The following is a 23,869-nucleotide window of genomic DNA, read 5'->3' on the forward strand; positions in this document are numbered from 1 at the left end:
TTGAAGTCAACCGATATTTTTCTTGGTCACCTAATAAAGCTTTTCCTGGAAACTGTTAGTGGGTTTTTTGATAAGTGTTAATGGGCTTCTTTTATTGGGCTTAAAATTTATGAGCTTTTTTCTCTAAAACGGTGTAGTTTAATAGAAACGAACGCGTTTCCGCTTCTCTTTCGTCGGAGCAGTCAAGACAGAGAATAAACTCAAGAGGAGGAGGAAGAAGAAGAGGGTGTAGCAAAGACTGAGAATGGAAAGCGTGGACTCTAATTTTCCTGTGCGCCATAGAAAGTTTTCACTAGAAATTAAGGTACTTTGAATCCAATAATATTCATGGGATATTTTTCGTATTCTTATGTGAAGATTAGTCATTATTTGATCTGTTTTTTTTTTGAAGGGAAACAAGACAGAGATAGTGATATGCAGCTACGAAGACCATATCCTTGTGAGTTGTGTCTGTGTTTAAGAGATTACTTTCACTTGGATGTTTAAAGTCATAATTTTTTTTTTAATGTCCGAATCTAAACACACTACTTTTGTTTCAGGTCATAGCAACACAGATTGGTGCCATGGGAACTATATTGCACGCAAGGTCAATAAATGGTCTTAATATTGGTTGTGAACATCTGAGTTATTTATGTATGTTTTATACTTGTGTTTCTTTGTTGACAGGAAGGAAGAAGGGATGTCTGTTGAACCAACATTCAGTGTCTCAGTGATATTCGGAAAGCGAGATGAGGTAGCAAATCTTAATCATATTGTAATACGTTTTACATAGTTCATACTTTCAAAATCTTAAAGTAGATCTTGCCTACTTTGTTTCCTGAAGCCAATGCTGATAGCAACTGCTCGAAGACTCATTGACCACATAAGGTCTCTCTCTCTTTCCTTCATTTCTTGATCCTCCACTGTTTCCCTTCTTTCTATTGTCTGGTTAAAAATGGAACACAAGAAAGGGATCTAACTTGAGAATGATGCAATCTTTTTTTTTATTTTCTCCAGTTCTTTTGTTCCCTCGAAGCCTCTGGTTCTCTCACTTGGTCTCAAAGATCATTCTTCGGTACTTTTACATTTTTCTTGGAAACAGATCATTTGATTATTGAAAAAGTCTGCATAAAACCCCAATGATACTTAAACAGATTCTTCTGTGTTTCCTTTTATTGTAGGAGACGTTAAAGGAGATAGTAGCGGCTGTGATCGAGAATCGCCTTTGGTAGTATATACATTCTTATGATCCAATGAAAGGACAACTAGAACATGTTGTGTGTTTACTTGATTGATATTATTACTGAGAATTGATTTTTCTATTAGTTTGTTAAATCCACATTGTTTCGAGATTTAAAAAAGAGTTGTCATGAAAACTCTGTTTTTTCTCCCAACAAACAATGAAGATACTTTTTTTTTTTGACATCAACAATGAAGAAGATACTATTAATGCAAGCGCTGCGATATATATAGCACATCATAAACTACATAGGTGGCCCAAGGACAATAGACAAACATTGTAGTAGTTGTCACATAATATATGAACCTGTCAAATAAATTACACCCAACAAGTAAAAATATATAAACACAAATCTCTCTTTCTTCTTTGGTCTTGAAAGGGAACACGAGGCTTTAGTCAAGATCCCCTGTCTCTTCCCTGCGCTTGTTTTCTGTTGTCTCCATGACTTGCGAGACTTAATCGTTTCTCTGTGTCAACACGTTTAGCTGATTCTCTAACTGCAGATAACAAGAACAAAGATTTACATTTAGCGCCAAGGATAGTGAAGGTTTTGTAGAGTTGCATCATTTATTTAGTTTGTAATTTATGTATAAGGTTTTATCTCAAGAGCTAGTGATAGTGAATGAATGAAGTTAAACTCATGATCTCAAATTATATAATTTAATGTGGGGAGTTCTTGCTAGAAAATGCAAGAAGACAAACCTGCCCATTCCTCTGCTTGTGTTTCTTTACTTCTTCTGTTAGGCTCAAGAAGCTGTGACATCAAAGATGAAAAGCAAACATGTAATTCAATGCTTTATGTTAAAGCAAAAGACGCGTTTTAGTTTTGGTCACGATGGTTTGGGCATAGAATCGCCTGGTGGCAAAAGAGATGGTATATATATGTACCTTTGTTGGAGTAGCATGAGTTGGGTTTGAAGTTCTCTCTCTCGTAGAGTTGCAGGAGGCGTCTACATAATACATACATGATATCAAATTCGGGTTAATGAATATTATTTGATGTGATGGCAAATTTGAAAACGTGTTTTTTTCTCTCTTATTCTTTTACCTGCAATAGCTCATTGAGGCTTGTCTCGGGTGATCCAGGTTGCTTGACTATGAAATGGGGACAAAAACAAAACGCTTACGTTCAATTATTCAACAAAAAGGATGTATAAGATCCCACAAAAAAACAAATTTATAGATGAAAAGGATTATAGTAGTACCAGAGGTTTGCTCCACGTATTTAACTAGTCTCAGAATCTCTTCCTGTCATGACAAGAGTTGTTAACTAACGAACGACTGTAAAAGTAATAATCCTCATAAGTTTAAAAATTTACCCGTTGCATGGTGTTTTGCTGCAAAATCGACTGGAGGATTGAAACAGCCGTTGCATTGAGGGAGCTCGGGCTGCTTGAACCACCACCAAACGGTGTGAATGACGAGTTCGTAGATCCCTAATTGTACCCAAAAACCGAAACACATCTTCAGTTTCCATAAAAGACAAACTAACTATCCATATATTGCTCTTTCATGCTTCTACCACTCTGTCTAAAGGCTATAATAGCTTCAACAGAAATGAAGTTTATAGAATACGGTACTTGTTATATACCTTGGGACTCAAATCAGCTGATGTGACTTTAAACCGTCCCTTGTGCTCCACATACGGCGCTTCCGACGTCTCGTCCACTGCATAAATGGTATTCAAATTGAAGACTCTACAAGAATTACATGTACTGATAAGGATGGGAGGTTAGTTACCAGTATCTCTCTTAGTGCGATACAATGATCCACTGTAGCTCCGCTCTGTTTGATATTTACGCTGTTGAAAATCCCTGCAGAAGTAAGTCAAGAGGCCTTTAAAATTAACTCATCTCTCACTAATAAGAGCTTCAAAACCAATGAAGCATGTCAAAATAGGTTTAAACACAAAAAGTAATGTTTTGAGGATGCTAACCTCTCAGCATCGGATGAGGTTTTCTTTGGAGAGAAAGTGCCTTCTGGTAAAATTGAACCGCTCGAATATTTCTTTTGTTCAGAAATTACATGACGTGGTAAAGAAGAGATCTGTGCTGCAGTATCCTCTTCTTTCGTGGTGTGCGCCTGAGTTCCAATAGTTTCATTGTCCTCGTCCTCGTCGATATCAAAGCAGCCTCTGCATCATAGCACATGTATAATGAAGGGATATTTATGGAGCAGGTTTGTCAAATTGCTATACTACTCAATGAAAACACATCATGTGTGCTAGTGCCTTTCAAATCGGATTGGTTAAAATCCATATCTACAGGAGCTAATATAAATTTAGAGAATAAGATGTACTTGAGTGCTTGAAGAGGTTTGCTTGGAAAAGAGGCGAAAGAACTCTCTAAATCATGAATGTCGTTCAATTCGTCCTGAAAATAATAAGAGAAAGAAAGACATGTTGAGTTGACATCGTTCAAAAGTTCGAACTTAGAAACCTAGATTTCGATTCCCAAAAGCAGGCTGATAACAGTAAAGAGAATCGTTTTGAATAATACATCCTGACTAGGAGCTGTTTCTGAGCTGCTAGCCCTTTCAGGGGAAAGAGCAGATTCATCTTGTATTTCACATTGCTTTTTGTTGAAATCAGGCTCTTCCGCATGTGAACTATCATCATCTGAAATCTACATGACCGCCAAAATTAGTCCCTCGCATTGTATAATCAACTAAACAAGAAAGTTGATAACTTACAAGAGCAGCCTGATTCTTTAGGTCCTCGAGATTGAAATTCCAAGCGCTTACTCCCCTAATGTATTCTTGCTGCAGAGAAACATAAAGTGTGAGTATAGATGTCAACAAAATTCAAACACGCATTCAAATTCGACTATCATAAGAAGTTTGCATTTAGAGAGAATTTGTAGAAAGAATACAGACTTGCCTGTGATAAGTGTGCTTCGTATTCAGACTTGTTTTGCATTAGAAGATCAGCTTCTTTTGACTGAAAGAAAGAATTCACATATCAATCAAGCTTTTCCAACAATTTTCCTCCCCAGCAAGAGTCAGAATAAGTTTAAGGGATGGGGCACATACCTTTATCGTTCTATAGCGTTCACCTAATGGAGGAAGACCATTAAGAATTGCTTTAGCCATGTAATCAGGTGCACGTGCTTGTTTGAAAAAAGGATGCTTTAAAAGCTTTTCTGACGTTGGACGCTTCTTTGGGTCCTTGACTAGGCATATACCCACCATTTCTTTGAAGGCCTATTAAGTCCAAGCAACCGTTAAGATGAAAAGAAAACACAAGAAGCTAAATTGATACAAAATAATCATCATCACTCACACACTTTTGAAAATCTTTTATCTCTCTCGTAGTCAAGTCCGGGAGGTGCATTTTGTAAGGTCATCAGCAAAACCTGCCAGTGATATTACCAGAAATAGAAAATATACAAACTGAGTACCAGTGAGCAGTGAAGATCAATACAGGTAAAATGGCATCATTATAACTTTACTTTCATTGGCGGATACTTGGAAAATGGGGCATGACCATGAGCCAGTTCAAGTGCCGTTATTCCAAATGACCAAACATCTGCTCTGTGACATGGAAGAAATGTATCAGACAATACATCTAAGTAAATATGGTCTTGAAGCAATGTTTCAGCGTAAATGCAGAGCTTAGAATATACAGAGTATCAACTTACTTGAAATCATATCCATGTAGTTGTTGCATGACTTCAGGGGCCATCCTATGCAGAAACAAGCATAAATCAGAAATTCTGTCTAAGATGGATCCACATATAACTACAGAACATGGCATTACTAAAGTTGGAAAAAAGTACCAGCATGGAGTCCCAACAAATGTATTTCTGGAACGTTGTCTATCTCCTGTATCAAACATGCAAGCTGATACTCCAAAGTCTGCTAACTTAACGGTACCACTGGAGTCCAATAATATGTTACCAGCCTGCAAAGGAAACCATATGCATTACTAAAAACAATAACGCATCCTTTTTTTTGTGCACAAACAATAACGCATACTTATCCCTCATTAATAAATCAAAACAACATTCATCTAAGTAACATACTACAAATGTGAAGATTATTGAGCAAAAGTATTACACTAAAGGGAAACAAAGCAACAATATACCTTCACATCCCGATGGATATGCCCATGAGCATGAAGATATACAAGAGCTCTCAGAGTCTCACGGAGTAAAGTAGCAATAACAGGTTCCTCAAATCCATCTTGATAAGAAGACTTTATTATATGGAGACAGGATCCTGCAGCCATGTATGGCATCACAACCCATAGCTGATGCCTAGCGGTAAAAGAGCAATGAGCTTGTAACACGTTCGGATGGCTGATCAGACTCATTGTCTGCACCTCTCTCCGTATCCCATCCTACAAGATATTTCAATTTCTGTTCATTCAGATTAACAGACACAAAAATTCTGCATATTCTTCACGTAGAGCTTAAGCTCGTGAAACTTTACATAAGAATGAATTAGAGAACGTACCAGGTCGTTGTTGCACTTTTCTAGATCAAGAACCTTGATAGCAACAACCTCGTTAAGTGGTATGCACAAAGCTCTGTACACAGTGGCACTAACACCATCTCCGATTTCTTCATGTAGCTTGTAGTCTTTTGCATCGAGAGGAAACTTTTTCTCTGATCCTGACTCCATAATTATATATATATATATACTTTAAAAGCATATACTATACACTTTGACCCCCCTAACTTTCAATCAATCTGTGTGTGGTTTCCTTCCAGTTCGCAAGCATTTTACATTTCTTCGACGCAAAGAAACTGCAGAGATATCAACAATGCAAAAATATTTATCTGCACGAAAGAGCAGTTCTCATGGTCAGCTTAATGCTCATCGGAAAAAAATCTCAATGTAGAAACACTTGAGCAACCTAGAGAGCTGTTGTTTCAAGCTCTACGGTGAAACGAGAATGCAATCCGAAAGAACGAACAACTAAGATCGTGGTTTACGCATTCGTTCTCAATTGACACGCATTTAGAATTTCTAAACCACACAATTAGTCATCACCACTATATTATCTCAATCGGATTAGAGAAAATGAAGAATAAACTTATGTAGAGATTAGAATAGAGAAGATGAATCTGAAAAATCTTCCGATGACGATTACGGAAAACGAATTCGAAAAAAAAAAAGCAAATCTGGGAGAAGAAACCACGCTGACCTCAAGTCAAATCAACGAGAGGCGTTATTAAGCTGACTTCTCCTGCTGACGTCAATTGCGGCGGAGGCGGCGGCGGATATTGATCATTTGCGATCGATCTGCTAATGAGCCGAAATGATTCGAGTTCGCGGCACGAGAATCTGGCTTTATCGTCTTCGTTGTCGAGTTTTCTCCTTCTTCACCTTGTGTTGCTTTTTTTTCTTCTGTCGTCTGGTTTTCGCTTAGTTGAAAGAATCCGAGAGAGCGAGAGAGAGGAGCTAAGAGAAACGGTTTAACCGGGTGAAATATAAAATCGATTTTACTGGTTATAATTGTGTACCGACCAAATCACAAATTTAGTTGAATTTGGACTATGAGAACCGGCGAGTAAATCCACTCGGACACGATTAATCGACAGGCGAATTGTTAAAATTTAGTTAGGGCAAATTCTCTCGGATAGTTATTTTAAAGTTTTTATTACAAAAAATAATTTTCAAAAAATAAAATAATTAAAATAACATTTTTTATTTTGAATTTTTTAATATATATATTTTTTGTTTAAATTGAATTTATTCTCAAAATTTCACCATTTTAACTCTAAATTTTAAGTTTAGATTAATTAATTCTAAGAATATAAATGTATATTTATTTTTCGATAAAATCTCTTTTGGTTATTTTCTTTTTTTGAGAGACTACTTTTGTAAAAATAAATTAAAAGGGGCTATTTAAAAGAATTTTTCATTTATAATTATTCTTTAGTAAGAAAACGCAAATTGATTTCACAATAATTATTTCATTATGTATCAAATGAAGATTATGATTATTTTGGTGAAAGATGTAGTTGTATGCCATTTTCCTTTTTATGGTAAAAAGTTGTATGACATTTAACGGGGGAAAGTAGTTTTACTTTTTATAGTTTTATCAGATTAGAGAGGTTTATTACAACTCACAGATGATGTTGACAAAATAAACTTTATTACAGTTGAAAAAATAAAACAAAAAAAGTTGATTAAAGTTGCTTTCTTATTGTCTTTCTACGCATGTGCTTGGGAAGATTAGCATGGACAGCAATATCTGGAATATTGTTCAAATGATTATATACTTTTATAATATATATACAATTTTGTTTTAATATATACTTAGCAATTTAAATGTGATAATATAAATATGTGGACATATCCAATCTAGTGTATGTTGTTTATCTTTAAAGTAAACATATAATATTTACATGGGTATATAAAAGTGCTTAAAATGTATTAGAAAGAATTCTTTTTTTATAAAATGAGAAACAGATCTGTTAACAAAAGATCTCAATACATAAATAAAAAGATTTGTATGTGTTGAGAACATGCCAATGTAATGTTCAATAATGATGTTTGTATGAATAGATGAATATTAACAAGTGGATTAATAAATGCTGGTGTTTTTTGTTCCCAATTTGGTCAACACGAAAAATGCATAACATAAGTACAAAATTTATACAATATGGTATAAAGTAGTTGTGAATTGGAATCCATTTCACGCAACAGAATTTGATGAAACCAGTTATGTAATTCAGAAATTGTAATCTTTTTATTCAAGCGTTGTTATTAAGAAAATGTAGCAGCAGCATAATTTGGGGTTTTGAATCCTTATAAAATTTGAAAATAAGGAAGACATGAGAGTTTCTAAGTAGTAAAATTAATTAGCATCTGAACGATCAAACAAGGTTTTGAGAGTTCAGTCCATATAAATATCTACCAAACTAATAATTAGAAGTCTGAAATGTTGTTTCTCACATTTTTCAACCATTAACTTTGTAAAATTATACACACACACGTTTGGATGGTAACATATGTGTTTCTGGTTATAGCAATTAAATTCTGATGATCTTTTGGAAATCTCATTATTCCCTGTAGTCGTCAGCCTTGACGCAACATTTCTAAAATAACTAGATTTTTTAACCGCGCTACGCGCGGATAAGATATTATATGTATTTCTCAATTTTAAGAAAATAATGTATAATATTGTATTACATTATTTAAAGAATATAAAATAAGATTACATAACATAAATATATTTTAATTTTTTTTTGTGGAAACCATTATGTTGTTTGATTGTTGTACTTGATTCACATATTTGCATAGATATTTGTGATAGATGAATAACTATATTATTATTATTAATGTATTAGACAGAAAAAATAATTTCTTAGTTCAAAGCTATCCATAAGGGAGTGAGTACATAGTGATAGAGTCTATTTCTCACTTTCACAAACAGAACGTTTTTCAAATACTTTTTCATTTCAACTTATAGTTGGAGCTAAAATCAGTCTCATTAATTTGAGGGCCCCAAAATTCTTACCAAAAAAAATATTTTTTTGTTCTTTTTTTTTCTTTATGAACTTTGTCTCTTATTCTTTGTTTGACATATACTTACTATCTCGCTGATTATGTTTAAACTATGCGGATCGGGTACATTATTCATAATTTGCAATATTCTTAAATGGAATCTTTCAGCGTACAATAGAGTCTATATTCTAAGGGAATAGTTGCGGCCAATATTGAGCTACCACCAACTTAATAATCTCGACATATGTGTAAGCCAGTTTTGGTAAAAAAAAACATAATTTTTCTTAAAAGAATCAGCTACGTAAAATGCACCAAAAATTTCTCATTCCATAGAAATATTGCTAAAACATTATCCACAAAATGATTAAAGTGCCAAGGCTAAAAAATCTTAATATCTCAGCCCAACAAATAGAGCGCTAGAATTCCCCCCCGGTGAGTAGCTTGTGGTACCGTTGGTAATAAAAAATTCATCCTTAACCTGTTAATAACATCTTTAAACCTCCCATTAGACATCCATAAAGAGCCAAATCATGCTGAAACATTATAAATTCGAGAAAGATTTAAATAAAAAGAGAAGAGTCTAAACAATTAGCCTAAACTCGAGCAGGAAGAGCTCCAGTCTGCCTTATTGGTTCTGAAGGCAAGATATGCTCAACATCGTAATTTCTTACCGGGTTGGAGATAAGAAGATACTATCCATCCTCTTCGGTCTCGTTTTCATGTCAGATTCAAGAGCCTCAAGCTCTGAAAAATATGCCAAAGCTTCTTAATCTTAACTTTCACTGAATTTCTTCTTTTTTTTGTCTGAATTTTTTTTTTAAAGCCATGAAGATGAAACAATTCAACTTGAGGCAAGAAATGATACAATTTAAAAAAAAGTCAAGTCTACCATTTTTCTATAAAAAATAACATAAAGAGATTGTCATAGTGTTGATGTATTTAAACCTTTTTCCAAGAAAACTAAGCGAGGAATCTATATTATAATTAAGGTGTTACAATGACTTGCATTAATTATTTTTTCAATCCTCATCTCTTACTGCCCAAAAATAGTCAATTTGGATCTGAGCCTTCAGCATCATAACTACAAAGAGCCCAGAAGACAGAATCAGAAGACGCATTGAAAACCTAAAACCACGCAAATCTATTGTCCTGGAGCTTACACTCTGAAGAAACCTATAACTCTAGTAATGGAGCCACATGTAAACCACTGAAAAACACATATATAGTACCAGTGAAGGAATACAGAGGAAGTAGTCCATACGAACAAATATATGAAACAAAGAAGATCCAATACTATTGGCTGGCCATAATCCACTGGACTTTGGTGACGCCAAAAATGTGAAATCGAGATCCGATCCCTTTGAAGCTTCGGGAAAGAAAAAAAAGCTCTGAGAGGACCAAACCTGAGATCAGTGAGAGAACAATTAGCGAACGCAAGCGGAGAGGGGACCAAACCTGAGATCACTGAGAGAACAATTAGCAAACACAAGCGGAGAGGGGGATTAGAAGGATGAGTCGCTAAGCATCATTGTGGCAGCCTAAGCTTTCCACCGACGTCCGAGTCTCTAGATTTTGATGAGGTAGCTTGTCGCATAGATGCTCTCACACGACCATGTTCGGATCAGATCTCTTCTTCGGTTTCTATTCTGATTAGAAATAGAGGTGAGTCAAATTAATAGTGTAAAGGTTGGGGAGGTGAAGAGAACTTTTTTTTTTGACGAAGAGGTGGAGGCGTAGATCATCGACACTTCTGTCTAGATTATCTTTTGTTTGGCGAATGACGAAACCCAAGCATAAACAGACGAAGCCCATTAAAAAACATATGCACCTGAGTGAGGCCCAAACGTAACTCAATAGACTGAAGCCATGTGACGTGTCCAAATGAAATGTTTTAATTGGAGGAATATTTTAAATGATGTGGACATGCTAGAATTTCAGCATATTTTACTTTTAGTATTGTATAGATACGATGATAATACTAATACGGTATTATTAATACCAATAAAACGATAAATTAACCTTAAACAAATACAAGGAAATAGATCACGTTTCCTTGTCAAAGCCGCCTCTTCTTGATGGTCAAGTAAACAAATACATTCATACATAACGCAGGCACATTCACATATATATACAAAGAGCAAGTCCAAGTGTATGAACAAAACAGAGTCAAAAGACATAATTTAAAACAGATAGCGAGATACAGGGGATTATAATGGCTATGCAACATGTTTGGAGTAAAGGATATCGAAAGGTAATATTTGAGAGTGACTGTAAAAAAGTTATAGATACACTCAATCGCCGATGTCTACATTTTGATGGTCACAATTGGATAAGGGATGTTTTATGGTGGAAGCAAAAATTTCATGAAGTGGAGTTCATATGGATAAAGAGAGAGAATAACAGAGCAGCAGATAAGATGGCGAAGCAACAAATTCCTTATGATCAATCTTTCTTTTTTCATTATTATGTACCTTCATCTATTACTTTGGAGCTACATAATGATTATGTAAACTCTTAAAGATCAATAAGAAAGACGTTATAAAAAAAAAAACAGATAGCGAAGAAGATCTCATAACAATGCAGGATTTTTCTTCTACGGTGTCGTTTAGCCCTAGCTTCAGTTTCTACGTCTCGGGTGACGGTAACATCGTAGAAACCGCCGTTAGAGTTGTCCGTGAGTCACAGAGCTACTATTCCGTTAAAGTAGACGGAGACGGCGACGAATCTGAATTCGAGTTCGAAACGTCGCCGTTACGTGAAGAGAGCTTCTTCCACTTCCCAACGACGGCGGAGAAAGAAAACGATGCCGATCAATCTCTATCTTCGCCGTCTCAGTCGCATTCATCGTCGGACGATCCAGATGACTTCTCGCCGAGCAGATACTACTGTTTCTGGACCCCGATCCGATCGCCGGCGAGAGGAGGTAGCTCCAAGAGTAAGTCTTCGAGACGTTGCCGGATCAAGGATTTTCTGAGGAGAAGCCGCAGCGACGGAGCCGTTTCGACCACGAGCGAACCGAAACGGTGTAGTTTCAAGGATCTTCTTCTGAGAAGAAGCCACAGTGACAGCGGCGGCAACGGTTCGCCGGTAGTGAAAGGGAAGCTTAAAACGGCGTCGCATAAGTCTACGAACGTTGGGGAAGTGAATATGAGAAGAACGACTTATTTACCTTACAGGCAAGATTTGATCGGCGTTTTCGCCGGGAGGAGCAGATTCCGTCGATAAAAAGAAAAATTACATATAGCTCCTTGTTTTAATATTTATTTTTGTTTTTGGCCATGTAATTTTTTTTAGTGCTATTTAGTTCTTGTACTTTATATTTGCCACTTGTAAAGACTCTCGAGGAAATAGAGGTTTTCTTGTGATGTCAAGGCATGACATGTAAAAACAAGCTGGTAGGTGGGTGACATCGCGTTTTGCGATGCTGACATAGGCTGTATTATATAGATGTCATGATGCTTGTTTCTCTGGTTAACTAAACATGCTTGTGGCTACTTAACAGGGAGAGAGGTGTGTTTGAACGTGTATGTTTCTGTGTTGTGATGTAAGTTGAATAATAGCTGATAGTTATCTTATGATTCATGAATTTTTCCTTCTTAGACTGATGCTTTTGAACAAACTCTTCAGACGCATGCAGTGGCTTATAAGTTATGATAAAACATCATATGATTAGTGTAGCATGGCTTATCTTAGCTGGATTTCTTCCACTTTTTCATTTTATTTGGACCAGTTATACAATGTCTCAGGATATCATCCAGGTGACAAAAAAAAGCGAAAGTTTCATGTTGGCCAAAAAGTTATGTTATGCCACTTCCTCTCTCTCAGTTTCCAAACGTAAAAAGACACGCTTGTCTTAACGTCTCTTGAAATTCGTTCTATATGTTCGTTTTCCCCGCAACAAAGCAAGTAAATAAAGACAAGACTCTTCGCCTGGGCCTGCCTTCTATGTCAAGTAAATAATGTTGACATGTTGCATGAAAATGTCGACATAATTTCCTCATCTCCCGCACCATGCATACATATAAGTAGCAACACAAGCCCTTCGCACATTCTTTATTTCTCCTCTCTCACATCCGTACAGGAAGAGAAGCTCCTCAAGTATACGATGTTTTTGTTTATTCTATTTATCAACCAGACGAAAATACGGAGAAAGCTGCGCATGTATAATAAAAAGGCTTAGAGAGGGTTTTCGTATAGTACTCTTCTTTTATTCGATTTAGTTTAGTACTCTTCTTTTAATTCCTCTTTCGCCATTACAATTTCTTCCTTTACTTATGCTTGATAGTATAAGTTCATGTTTGGTAACAATTTGTACAAAGATGTTTTGTTCTCATATCTAATTCATGCTGTTAACAAGCTCTACATATGTTCCATGCTACGTAAACTTGGTACTTTTTGGGTTTCAGTTTCTCTTAATGGCTCATCAGAATCACAGACGATTCTCTCATCATCTGCTTTAAAAGCCGCACACAGGTAAGATAGATATAAACACAAAGCGATGGTGTTTATTAAGATAAGGTTATCAAGAAAATGAAATATATAAGGGGAGCCTCTTGTTTTGGTGATAAGATCTTATCCTCGATTTAACCCACAGCCATCAATCCTTTCTTCATCTACACCACTTGTTTTTTTATTATCCTTTCTTCAACCTAGGGTTAAAACCAAATGTTGATAAAACTTTTAGCGGCTATTAAACAATTGTGAGATAAGTTGACCAAAAAAACAATTGTGAGATAAGTCGAACTTAGATATGCTAAGATAAAAATAACTTTCTTTTAACTAGTTGAAATAACAGCATTTGAGTAATGTATTGTGGAATGTCTTCTTTTTTTGACATCAAAAGGTAAAAATGTGCAATGTTATGGTTAACAAGACTGAAGTTAGTACAAGATACTGATTGGATGTATCAATTTAAAATATACTAATCCAGAGGCATTCTCTCGTGCTAACAGTGAAATGGTTTGTCTATATTATTTGTGACATCAGACTTACTATAACTCAATAATTACAGTCATTTTTTTCAAATCCTTTTGTAACTTTCAAAAAGTTAGTATAAGATACTGATTGGATGTAACAATTTAAAATATTTGTTTTCGCTCAAAAACCTTGTATACCTTTGACATTCTACCATAATCGGCATAACAAAAAAAAAAATGGACAATCACTATCAAAACTAGAAAGGATTATTTAGAAAAAAAATCTTAGAGAAAAGATTATGAGAGAAGTATAGTCCTTATACACCACAAGAAAAGAAAGACACCTCACGTTTCGCTTTCATTATCCATGAGATCAGGAAACACCAAAGGCCCATCTTCCTTCGTTTAAATTGATATCTCAAAACACTCAAATACATCCACACATTAGTTACCTATTTACACTTCATATAATCTTTACGGTAGTACTATAACTTCTTGCTCTGTCTATTATAAATACCCTTTCTCTCTTCATCCCTCCCTCATTGCCTGTCCCTCCTCTTCCTCTTCTGGTTCCTGCATCAGCATATTCACCACCGACTGGGTATAGTATATACGTATTCAGTTCTGTACATATTATACATTCATTCGGTTTCTGTTTGTTTATACATGCTTGTTAATTTGTTGGCCAATCACGTAAGACAGAGGTTAGCTAGTGTGAATCTACGTGTAAAGTGATTTCGCCAAACTTCCAAAATTGTTGGAACATACTCGTGTTTCTTTTTTTTTCTTTTTCTGAATAAGTATAAACAATCCGTGCATTGTTTTCTCTTTAACGTGATGTAACGAGATTGTTATTTTTTTTATAAAAAAACTCATAATCTTAAAGCAAACCTGTTTCATTAAAATGGAGAAACTACATTTCCACTATCCGTCCATCGCATCCTTTCTTCCAAAAACACTTAACCATTCAAATTTGAACACTTTTTATTATCGTTTGCTAATTATATAATCGATAATGTTAGACCGTATTCTACTTCATTTATAATAAAGTTTACTGGTATAAATTACCATATTTCCGATGCTTGTTATAATATACTTTGGTTTCTATTGTTTTTGAATGGGTGTGTCTATAAAAGAACCGTTGTATTGTAGTTATCTTTAAATCTTTGATAGTCTTTTTTTTGCCAAAAAAATCTTTGATAATTATTAATAGTTAATATAACGAGATCCCGTCCGTCGACCACTTTTTTTTGTGTGAGCTTTTTTATCCTTTTACTTTTGACAGTTTATACTGTAGACAATAAATCTATTGACTTTGAAACTATATATAGAAAGTCAGCTTAATTCAAACTTATATACATCTAGTATATAATCTTCAAATTTATATATTTGGAACTAAATCTCAAATGAATTCATAACTTTATAGAATTTGACTACAAATAGTAAAGTTTGATGTGTTTTTAAGTTTGAATATCCACTTTTACCTTATTTTTGGACTAATATCTTCTAAATATTAATTTAAAATAAATGGTCTTTCTTGTTGTCAACAAATATTTGCAAATATAAATACATGCAAATTGTCACGGTCCTCGTTGTTTGTTTTGATAAATAGCACAGATTTAAAAGAGTTCGAAAATAACACCAAAAGTTATGAAATACATGTGTATTTTTGGGAAAAAGCTTAAGTCAGTTGAATAAATGTTTATACACTTTTCCAAATATTTTCTAGAATTTTTGTTCTGGTACTATTGGATATTTTAAAGGTTTAAGTAGTTCTATAATAAATTGTTTAGGAAATGAGTGTTCGTAATAATAATGTGGAAATATAGATAAAATTGAATTGTAGTTTAATACATCCTCCTAACGTTTAATTTTCTTTTGATTCACCACCTAAATAGAAAAGTTAATATCCTTTATTTGTATATAAAAGAGATTGCATCCACCTTTTTCTTCTTTTCTCAAATTCTAATTTGGTTAATTACTTTTTAGATAAGGTAAAAGAAAATGACTTTTGTTTCTGGTAAGAGACTTTGTTATATATATGTATAAGTTGTTTGGATCAATGACTGACAGTATCAGCGAAAAACTAAGAAGACATGGGAAGCCAATCATACGAAGACGCCCTCGAAGCTCTCAAGAAGCTTGTCATGTAAGTAGATGTTAAAGATATTGAAAACTGATAGAATCCAGAAGATTTTGTAAAATGATGGTTTTATAAAGTTTGTTTTCTGATCAAAAGGAAGATCAGGAAAATAGATATTGTATATTAGCCTATAGTTCATAATATTTCCGTGTTACGAGCAGTGAGAAGGATGACCTGAAGACGGTGGCTGCGGCCAAGGTGGATCAGATCACGGCTGAGCTTAAGAAAATCTCGTCATCGGACGGCAAACCATTCGATCCTGTGGAACGAATTAAGGAAGGCTTCGTCACCTTCAAGAAGGAGAAATACGAGTAATGAATCTCTCTTCTTGTTCTTCTTTCTTATCAATATTTTCGTTTTAGTAACACTAATAACCATGTCATAATTTTTTTTCAAAAAAAAAAAAAAATAACCATCTCATAATTTGAAACTTAATTATACTGTATCTTAACTTTTTCCAGTACGAACCCTGCTTTGTACGGTGAGCTCGCCAAAGGTCAGAGCCCAAAGGTGAAAAAACGAAGAAGAAAAACAAATAAATTGTTGGTTGTATGTATTTGTTAGATAATAATATATACTCATATACTATGAAATGGTGCAGTACATGGTGTTTGCTTGTTCGGACTCACGTGTGTGCCCATCGCACGTGCTAAATTTCCATCCTGGAGATGCCTTCGTGGTTCGTAACATTGCTAATATGGTTCCTCCTTATGATCAGGTAATATTTTATATAAAAGACCTCACCAAAAAAATACTTCTGTTGGTTATCAATCACTAGTTATTGATCAAGAACGGGATGTTTGGCTTATGAAGGCATGACATGGCTTTTTATCTTAAATATAATTGCAGGTCAAATATGCAGGAGTTGGAGCGGCCATTGAATACGCTGTCTTGCACCTTAAGGTATCTCTCTCTGTATATATATTATATTGTTCTGAAAATTATTGGTATCATGAGAAAACTGTATTGTAAATGCATATATATGTAAAAAAGCAAGCTATGGCGATATGTAACGGGCCCGTCCAATGACGTGGGTTACATATACGGGCTGGGCCGTTTTTGTGTGTATATCACAGCAATACATGTGTATACAAATAAATACGTATAAACTGAAGTTTATTGGAATTTATTTATGAATGTAGGTCGAGAACATTGTGATAATAGGTCACAGTGCATGTGGTGGCATCAAGGGACTTATGTCATTTGCTCTTGACGGAAACAACTCCACGTAATAGATTTTTTTCTTTTATGAATTATATATGTATATTAGTTTGTATATAAGTATGTTTTAAGTTTGCTAACAATCTCTAATTAACAAAACAAATGAATCAGATGAAAGTTATGTTTCTTGTTAGTTATTACGACGATATGTTTACTGAAATTGCAGTGATTTCATAGAGGATTGGGTCAAAATCTGTTTGCCAGCAAAGTCAAAAGTTTTGGCAGAAGCTGAAAGTTCAGCATTTGAAGACCAATGTGGCCGATGTGAAAGGGTATGTTTATTCTCCATTTATTCCTCTGTTATCTTATTAATCGTTATGAAAATCTTATAATACTAGACAACAGATCAGATTATATTAATCATGACTCGTTTATTTTTTTTTTTGGCAACTCATGATTCCTTCTAATGTCAGTCATATAGTTATTTTTGTTATTTGATCAAAACTGTATTTGCTTTGTTAATAGTCTTTAGCATATGAGACATATCGAGGTTAATTAATCTTTCGATATGCTATATTTATATACAGTTTCAATATCTTTGATTTTTATAAACTAAACAAAAATAGCTAGTCAGAACGACAGAACCGTCTTTGATAATTAAAGCTGAAACATTAAAACATGAATCTTTTTAAAAATGTATATAAACTAAAATCTTTCGTTTGTGTTAACTCATCGAATAATGAAAAAAATTACACAAGAAAACAGTTTGAAACCTTAGGCGGTAAACACCATATATAGTTCCATGTACAAAATCTTGCAATGTTGTATTTGCTTGTTTTCAGAAAATTGGATGTGTTTATATTATGTAGTATATATTTGTTCAGAAAATGTTTTTTAGGTTCCAGAAAAAAAGAAGAAGAAGGTAACGGGCCTAACGGCTATGACATAATTCTGTCGAATGTCACTATTGATATCACTTTTTTAACAACAAAAAAATAAAATTGATATCACAATGGTTTCTAATAAAAGTATGTTGAATGTTGTAGGAGGCAGTGAATGTGTCACTAGCAAACCTATTAACGTACCCATTTGTGAGAGAAGGTGTTGTCAAAGGAACACTTGCTTTGAAGGGAGGCTATTATGACTTTGTTAAGGGAGCTTTTGAGCTTTGGGAACTCCAGTTCGGCCTCTCTCCCGTTCATCCTATTTGAACCAATATATCATAATCATCTTCACCATCTTCATCACCTTTCTCTCTACTCTTGATCTCCCATCTAAATTAATGGCTACTCGAATAACTCTGCATCTTTATTTGAGTTAAGCTTCATTTTCTCAACTATCTACCAGACTTATAAAATGAATAAAATTGAATTCTGAATTTCTATATAAAATTTTAATTATATGCTTATTCGGTTTTAATTTGTTCTTTATTTAGTTGGTTCCGATTTATAACAAGGTGAAATGTCAAAATCATAGAATATTTAAAATGACAGAATAAAATGTTCATTAAATGAAAAGAATAATTAAATTAGAGGTTTTAAAATGAAAATCTGTTTTTATTTTCATTGAATTTGCGTATATTTTTCTACAGAATCACGAATTAAAAAATTGTTAAAACTGTTGTCTAGGATGGAGATGTGGCTGCCATATTAATTTCATTAATTAAGATCGATCTGGTCAAATCTGGGAACCTTCAGCTTGTCATTTCAATTATACATAACCAACGTGTCCCCTTGTAGATCATCAAACCCCCTCTACTTCGAGTGTACTCCATGCTTCATATACAAAATGTAATAGTGTCATGCATTATTTATTTTTTTTTTGAACATAATATGTTTCTTTTTTTTGTGGTTAGTTTGAGTTATTTTAAGAAAACAATGAATAAGTGGAAAAGACAATCATTTTTAATGTAAAACTAATTTAATTCTCAATGGCATTTGACTGTAAATATAGTCATGCATTATTTATAAGACAGTATAATTTAAAATCAATGAAGGGTGGGGAACAAGCTTTAAAAGAACATATTAAAACAAAAGACAAAGATCATAAATTAAGAAGGGGTGCAGTTTTGTCACAGAAATTTATAGATTTTTTAGGGACGTGTGAATGTAAATTCGACCAATATAATTTCTGACTAGTACTTAATTTTCTTTTGTGTAAATTAAGGTCGCCAGGGCAATCAAGGATTGTGTCTAATCTCTCACTTCATAGTACATTAGAATTATTTTAACTAAAATCAGCACTAGGGAAACACAAATATTATTGTTACATACTACTATCTTAGATTGGAATCTTCATTGAAACCAAACGAGCTAGTACATATTGGGTGTGATTGGTTGAGTTGTAGGAAGTGATTTTACCTTTAATTTTCATCTACAACCGTAAATACTATCAATCATGCTTTATCTTAGTTTAAAACTACAACCAAAAAATTAAAATTACAGCAAAAACATACAAAAAATAGTTGTAAAAATCTTATTTTCTAAAGCCCATTTTTTTAACTGTATGAAATTTCAAAGCTACATCCATTAAGTTAAATCAAAAAATTCTACAGACTAATTTTTAAAGCAAATTTTCTATAGTTACAGCCTAACCAATCACCCCCATTGTTTTCTTCTTTTCGTTATATAAATACAAGTAGAACTTCTAACATGCCATTAATTATCATATAATCTATTAATTTAGGATCTTATTTTTATTTACTACTAACGAGTTATAGTAGGATCACTTAAAAATAGTTAATATGACATATTTTATTATTTACATTAATAATAAACCAACTATAAATTTTAAATATTATTTTTTAATTATAATAAAACCTGTTGGGAAAGAATTTAACAAAATTTTACTGAAAATTTAAATATTTTTTAATAAAATAATGCATTAATTAATTTCGTAATTAATAATATAATATATTATAAATCAATGTTAATTAAAACTTTATTCTAGAAAAAGAAAATAAATATTATATACTTTTTATTATAAATTATATAATTATATTCTGTATTATATAAAAATATAAGTGATTTATGAATTAAATACGACAAAATTATATTACATAGATAAATTAAGAAAATTTATTTTTTTAAAAATTATTTCATTTAATTGAATTATCACTCATCATTAAAATGGGTTAGAATTCGTAAACTATATAATATTTTTGTACATAAATAAATTTATTAACATAAGTTAAACTTTTATATCTACAACTATATATTATCTTTTTATTTATTTTGAAACTCTCAACAATATATTGTCTAAAAATGTTTATATACAAAAATACAATAGTATATAATAACCTTTAGTTTATATACTATTCTAAAATATGTTATTAGAAAATTATATTATTTTAATAATTTATTTAAAATATTAATGACAAATCAAATTTTAATTATAAATAATTATTTTATTTTAATTTTAACAAAATCTATTGAGATTTTGTAATTTTCAAAAAAATTCTTGAAAAAATATTAAAATTTTGAAAATATATATCCAAACTCAAAATGATAATATTTCAAATTTTACAAATACAAAATATAAAATCATAGATAATAAAGAATAACTTTTTAAAATGCACCATGAAAAAAAAAATATATGTTGTAAAATTAAAGAAATATAATATTTTGAAATCTTAATAAAAAAACTGTGCTTAATATCATAACATCAAAAAAATATCCTATATCAATTAAATTTACTAAAATAATATATTATATTATTTAAACAAAATAGTGACTTACATATAAATCCCGTGAAATACTAAAATGATATATGTTAAAGTATATTTTGTAAACACAACATGTAAATATAAATTATTTTAAATATATATATTTCTATAATTAATACTCTAAATAAAATTTAAAAATGTATTACATGCAAATGTATAAATTAAAGAAAAAATATTTTGAAGGAGGCTCTCTAATTGATTATTTTAGATTTTTATTTTGTTGTATCTAATTTGAAAATATATTCGTAAGTAATAAAAATTAATAATAAAGTAAAATGTATGAAAAAATTACTATATATTTATAATATTGAATAATAAATAAATAATAATAATGTTATAGAGTTACACAATATATAACACTAAAATGGAAATTATATATCTAAAACATTTATAAAATGTGCGGGTCAAAATCTAGTTATAGTTATTTTTTTAATTTCAGATTATAAGTTGAACTTATATTTAACATGTTTAGTTATATGAACATTTGACACAAGAAAATACAAAAATATTGCTTAGGAAGATACAAACATAACATATATTGATGCATAGAGTTTTCACGCATATATATAACCCAAGAAAGTTAACCTAATTAAAAGACTTAGCCAATTATACATTAACACATTGACAACTTTTAATCAAAGATTGTTGATGTATTAGTGTTTGATCAGCTATGAAGATAACAACTTAACAAGACTAAATGAAAACCAAAGCTAAAATAAAAAACATCAAAAGCAGTGTCCGTCTATAAAATCCATCATGTTGGTGAGTGAACTTAGCTCAAACTCATCATCATGGACCCAATGTGAACTCAAATAGTTACTTCCTTGACGATCTTCTTGAATCTCACTGTTATCATTAATATTTGAGATATTTGTTTCTTCTAATGTTTCAGTAGGATTTGTGAGACTGGTCTGATGGACAATATCACCATTACTCGGCTTGGTTTTTGGATCTTTGTTTCCAAGTTTCTTACTCAGATGTGTGTTCCAATAATTCTTCACTTGGTTATCCGTCCGACCCGGCACTCTTTTAGCAATCAAGGACCACCTATTTAAATACAAATCAACTATCAATTAGTTCCCTACTTTTAATCATACTTCTAGATATGTCTTAAGTAAATTTTGGAGGATAAAAACACGTGCTCCATAGCAAGTTCGAGAATAAAATCATGATGATTTATAGTGATGAACATGGATAAATAAATAGCTGTATTCTTTCTCTTGAAGCAGTTAGTTTAATGAAGTAAATGTAACTAATGAAGTTATAATATATACCTATTACCAAGCAACTTGTGGAGCCTAATGATAAGATCTTCTTCTTGCTCGGTGAAATTGCCTCTTTTAACATTTGGGCTGAGATAATTCATCCACCTCAATCGACAACTCTTTCCACATCTCTTTAAACCTAATTTACACAGTAACCCATAAGTTAGCATCAATTATCACCCATGAATCAGCAAATAACAGATAGAGATACAATGGTATTCCAGTTTAACGAGGTAATCAAGTAGAGTTGACTTCATAATCTATCGTTTCTACCCATAACCGCTAGATATAACTGTAATCCAGATTCAAGCTTAGACTGCGATATACGGACTTACCATTCTAAATAAATAAGCAACAATATTATTAACTTAGGTTAAGAGGTTAACCATTCATAAAAGAAAATCTATGATATCAATTTTCGCCCCCACACAAAAAGTATGAGCGAGAGAGTGGAAAGAGAAAAGAGACCAGTCTTTTTGGCTATACGATTCCAATGACCTTTGCCATGAGCTTTGACATAATCCATGAGGATCTTGTCTTCTTCTACAGTCCACAAACCTTTCTTGTACTCATTGTTTCCTTCTTCACCACTAGTACTTACTTTTTTCCTCATTATTTTTGTTTCTTTGGAAGATGGACGAGAGAGATCATATATAGAAAGAGAAAAGTAAAGAGATTGTATGAGTAGTTATTTGATGGAGTTATTAAATAGTACTACTACAAGACCTAGTGGAATATTTATGTAAAGAGTGTAAATAATAGCTAGTCACATTATACAGGTATATGGGCTTATTAAATAGTGTATTGATTGTGTCTGGCATGTGATGATACTAACATATTTCTGAGATGCAAGCTGTTGATTACTGATACGGATTAGTTTAATGAGTTAATCAAGATTTTCCACTGAAAGTTTGAAAACATGGACTCCCTAAGATGGTCTAGGGGGACACAAAAATCACGTGTATGCTTAAAAAAGATTCGTCTTTGATCTTAGAGCTATTTTCGGCATCGAAGTTTCATGTGTCAGGCTAGTGTTTATCAAAGTATATTTTGAACCTTGGTTATTGAATACATCATAAGCAAAAAATTCTTGGTTAGAATTTTAACCCGAAAAATACACCACTTTTTCTTGGACTCTATTAAAAAAAAATCAATGGCGATGCAAGTTTTAAACTCATGAAACGGATTAGGGTTTTGAGAGTACAACAAACCTATAAATATAACTCAAGGACTTGTGGTTCTTGCTGCAACCGATTGGAAAGTGAGATCCATAGTGATTTGCCTTTATCATTGTCAAAATACAAATTATACATTACATATATCCTTATAAAAATATCTCTAGCATTGGTAAAAAAAGATTGAAATGGCTAATCTAATAGATAAATTTAATTTTGTACAATGATACTCTCGGACCATCGTCCGGGAATCTTGGGTTAGAGTATTCAGCACAATAAATTACTAATATTCTGTATGATAAGTATGTGCATGAGAGTTAGCAATTAATCTAAGGCAGATACTTAACTAGAAGATGATTTGACTCTCTTGGGATTAGGAGATTTCGTGAAATGAAGAAAAACAGTGTTTTGTAACAAAAAAAATAGAGAATAGAAGCTCCCTCTCTTATCATTAAAATATCTTGATCGTTGTGCCCCAGCAATATATCTATAGTTACGTATACTGTTCTGTTAGTAACTTCTTCTGTCAGATAACATGTCCGTCGTCCGATGCATTTTTACAAATTTTCATGTACGTAAGCAAATAAACGATTGTTAACTACTCTTTTGAACAAAAAAAAAACTACTATTTCGAAAACATTTTCAGAATTTGATTTTTTGATAAATCATTTTCAGAATTTGTTTCCTGCATTTTTTTAACATCATGTCTTAGTGTTTTATTCATTGATTTATAAGTTGTCTTTACAAAAAAAAAATATTTATTCTTGGGATGCATCATCAGAACTGCCAATACTTTTTTTTTTGAACT

The 23,869-nt window shown here is 32.6% G+C and overlaps 5 protein-coding genes across 9 annotated transcripts; 3 read left to right on the forward strand and 2 right to left on the reverse strand.

Moving 5' to 3' along the window:
- Positions 1 to 107: 107 nt before the first annotated feature.
- On the forward strand, positions 108 to 1,304 carry BNAA02G02260D. Its single transcript, XM_013806930.3, has 7 exons — positions 108 to 304; positions 392 to 439; positions 540 to 586; positions 667 to 733; positions 824 to 867; positions 997 to 1,054; positions 1,161 to 1,304. The coding sequence occupies exons 1-7, from the start codon at positions 245 to 247 to the stop codon at positions 1,209 to 1,211; spliced, it is 375 nt and encodes a 124-aa protein (XP_013662384.1). The 5' UTR covers positions 108 to 244; the 3' UTR covers positions 1,212 to 1,304.
- Positions 1,305 to 1,420: 116 nt separating this feature from the next.
- Positions 1,421 to 6,633, reverse strand: LOC106367207 (serine/threonine-protein kinase BLUS1). 3 transcript variants are annotated; one of them, XM_048748445.1, is made up of 21 exons: positions 6,369 to 6,632; positions 5,675 to 6,000; positions 5,304 to 5,558; positions 4,996 to 5,120; positions 4,858 to 4,902; positions 4,669 to 4,750; positions 4,504 to 4,572; positions 4,250 to 4,420; positions 4,098 to 4,157; positions 3,911 to 3,979; positions 3,718 to 3,843; positions 3,518 to 3,591; positions 3,156 to 3,353; positions 2,960 to 3,033; positions 2,811 to 2,887; positions 2,539 to 2,655; positions 2,425 to 2,467; positions 2,268 to 2,314; positions 2,108 to 2,169; positions 1,922 to 1,973; positions 1,421 to 1,716 (listed from the first exon to the last, which is right to left on the reverse strand). In XM_048748445.1, exons 2-21 carry the CDS (start codon positions 5,840 to 5,842, stop codon positions 1,675 to 1,677), a joined length of 1,956 nt encoding a protein of 651 aa, XP_048604402.1. In that variant the 5' UTR covers positions 5,843 to 6,000; positions 6,369 to 6,632; the 3' UTR covers positions 1,421 to 1,674. The 3 variants fall into 3 exon arrangements, with proteins under 3 accessions (XP_048604402.1, XP_048604399.1, XP_048604400.1); XM_048748442.1 differs by having other exon boundaries at positions 4,858 to 5,120; positions 6,369 to 6,633; XM_048748443.1 differs by having other exon boundaries at positions 4,858 to 5,120; positions 5,675 to 5,967; positions 6,369 to 6,627.
- A 4,198-nt stretch (positions 6,634 to 10,831) lies between these two features.
- On the forward strand, positions 10,832 to 13,037 carry LOC106364619. The gene has a single exon (XM_013804155.3). The coding sequence runs from the start codon at positions 11,255 to 11,257 to the stop codon at positions 11,900 to 11,902; it is 648 nt and encodes a 215-aa protein (XP_013659609.3). The 5' UTR covers positions 10,832 to 11,254; the 3' UTR covers positions 11,903 to 13,037.
- A 922-nt stretch (positions 13,038 to 13,959) lies between these two features.
- On the forward strand, positions 13,960 to 18,275 carry LOC106429957 (beta carbonic anhydrase 2, chloroplastic). 3 transcript variants are annotated; one of them, XM_013870728.3, is made up of 9 exons: positions 13,960 to 14,194; positions 15,667 to 15,742; positions 15,898 to 16,047; positions 16,198 to 16,246; positions 16,338 to 16,454; positions 16,586 to 16,639; positions 16,879 to 16,964; positions 17,124 to 17,229; positions 17,944 to 18,275. In XM_013870728.3, exons 2-9 carry the CDS (start codon positions 15,690 to 15,692, stop codon positions 18,106 to 18,108), a joined length of 780 nt encoding a protein of 259 aa, XP_013726182.2. In that variant the 5' UTR covers positions 13,960 to 14,194; positions 15,667 to 15,689; the 3' UTR covers positions 18,109 to 18,275. The 3 variants fall into 3 exon arrangements, with proteins under 3 accessions (XP_013726182.2, XP_048604408.1, XP_048604410.1); XM_048748451.1 differs by having other exon boundaries at positions 14,139 to 14,214; XM_048748453.1 differs by lacking the exon at positions 13,960 to 14,194 and adding an exon at positions 15,407 to 15,587.
- Positions 18,276 to 20,451: 2,176 nt separating this feature from the next.
- Positions 20,452 to 23,511, reverse strand: LOC106367205 (transcription factor WER). Its single transcript, XM_013806926.3, has 3 exons — positions 22,355 to 23,511; positions 21,896 to 22,025; positions 20,452 to 21,668 (listed from the first exon to the last, which is right to left on the reverse strand). The coding sequence occupies exons 1-3, from the start codon at positions 22,497 to 22,499 to the stop codon at positions 21,347 to 21,349; spliced, it is 597 nt and encodes a 198-aa protein (XP_013662380.1). The 5' UTR covers positions 22,500 to 23,511; the 3' UTR covers positions 20,452 to 21,346.
- Positions 23,512 to 23,869: the final 358 nt, after the last annotated feature.

The sequence above is a fragment of the Brassica napus genome, chromosome A2 (assembly GCF_020379485.1).
Source record: "Brassica napus cultivar Da-Ae chromosome A2, Da-Ae, whole genome shotgun sequence".
In the NCBI taxonomy this organism is placed as follows: domain Eukaryota; kingdom Viridiplantae; phylum Streptophyta; class Magnoliopsida; order Brassicales; family Brassicaceae; genus Brassica; species Brassica napus.

Coding starts and splice junctions, on each gene's coding strand:
- BNAA02G02260D (XM_013806930.3), top strand. CDS start 245: ATGGAAAGCGTGGACTCTAATTTTCCTGTGCGCCATAGAAAGTTTTCA. Junction 734..823: donor TATTCGGAAAGCGAGATGAG/GTAGCAAATCTT, acceptor TGTTTCCTGAAG/CCAATGCTGATAGCAACTGC. Junction 1,055..1,160: donor GTCTCAAAGATCATTCTTCG/GTACTTTTACAT, acceptor CTTTTATTGTAG/GAGACGTTAAAGGAGATAGT.
- LOC106367207 (XM_048748442.1), bottom strand. CDS start 5,842: ATGGAGTCAGGATCAGAGAAAAAGTTTCCTCTCGATGCAAAAGACTAC. Junction 4,421..4,503: donor GAGATAAAAGATTTTCAAAA/GTGTGTGAGTGA, acceptor TGGACTTAATAG/GCCTTCAAAGAAATGGTGGG. Junction 1,717..1,921: donor ACAAGCAGAGGAATGGGCAG/GTTTGTCTTCTT, acceptor TGTTATCTGCAG/TTAGAGAATCAGCTAAACGT.
- LOC106364619 (XM_013804155.3), top strand. CDS start 11,255: ATGCAGGATTTTTCTTCTACGGTGTCGTTTAGCCCTAGCTTCAGTTTC.
- LOC106429957 (XM_013870728.3), top strand. CDS start 15,690: ATGGGAAGCCAATCATACGAAGACGCCCTCGAAGCTCTCAAGAAGCTT. Junction 16,048..16,197: donor TTCAAGAAGGAGAAATACGA/GTAATGAATCTC, acceptor AACTTTTTCCAG/TACGAACCCTGCTTTGTACG. Junction 16,965..17,123: donor CTTGACGGAAACAACTCCAC/GTAATAGATTTT, acceptor CTGAAATTGCAG/TGATTTCATAGAGGATTGGG.
- LOC106367205 (XM_013806926.3), bottom strand. CDS start 22,499: ATGAGGAAAAAAGTAAGTACTAGTGGTGAAGAAGGAAACAATGAGTAC. Junction 22,026..22,354: donor TCGTATAGCCAAAAAGACTG/GTCTCTTTTCTC, acceptor TGTGTAAATTAG/GTTTAAAGAGATGTGGAAAG. Junction 21,669..21,895: donor CACAAGTTGCTTGGTAATAG/GTATATATTATA, acceptor GTATTTAAATAG/GTGGTCCTTGATTGCTAAAA.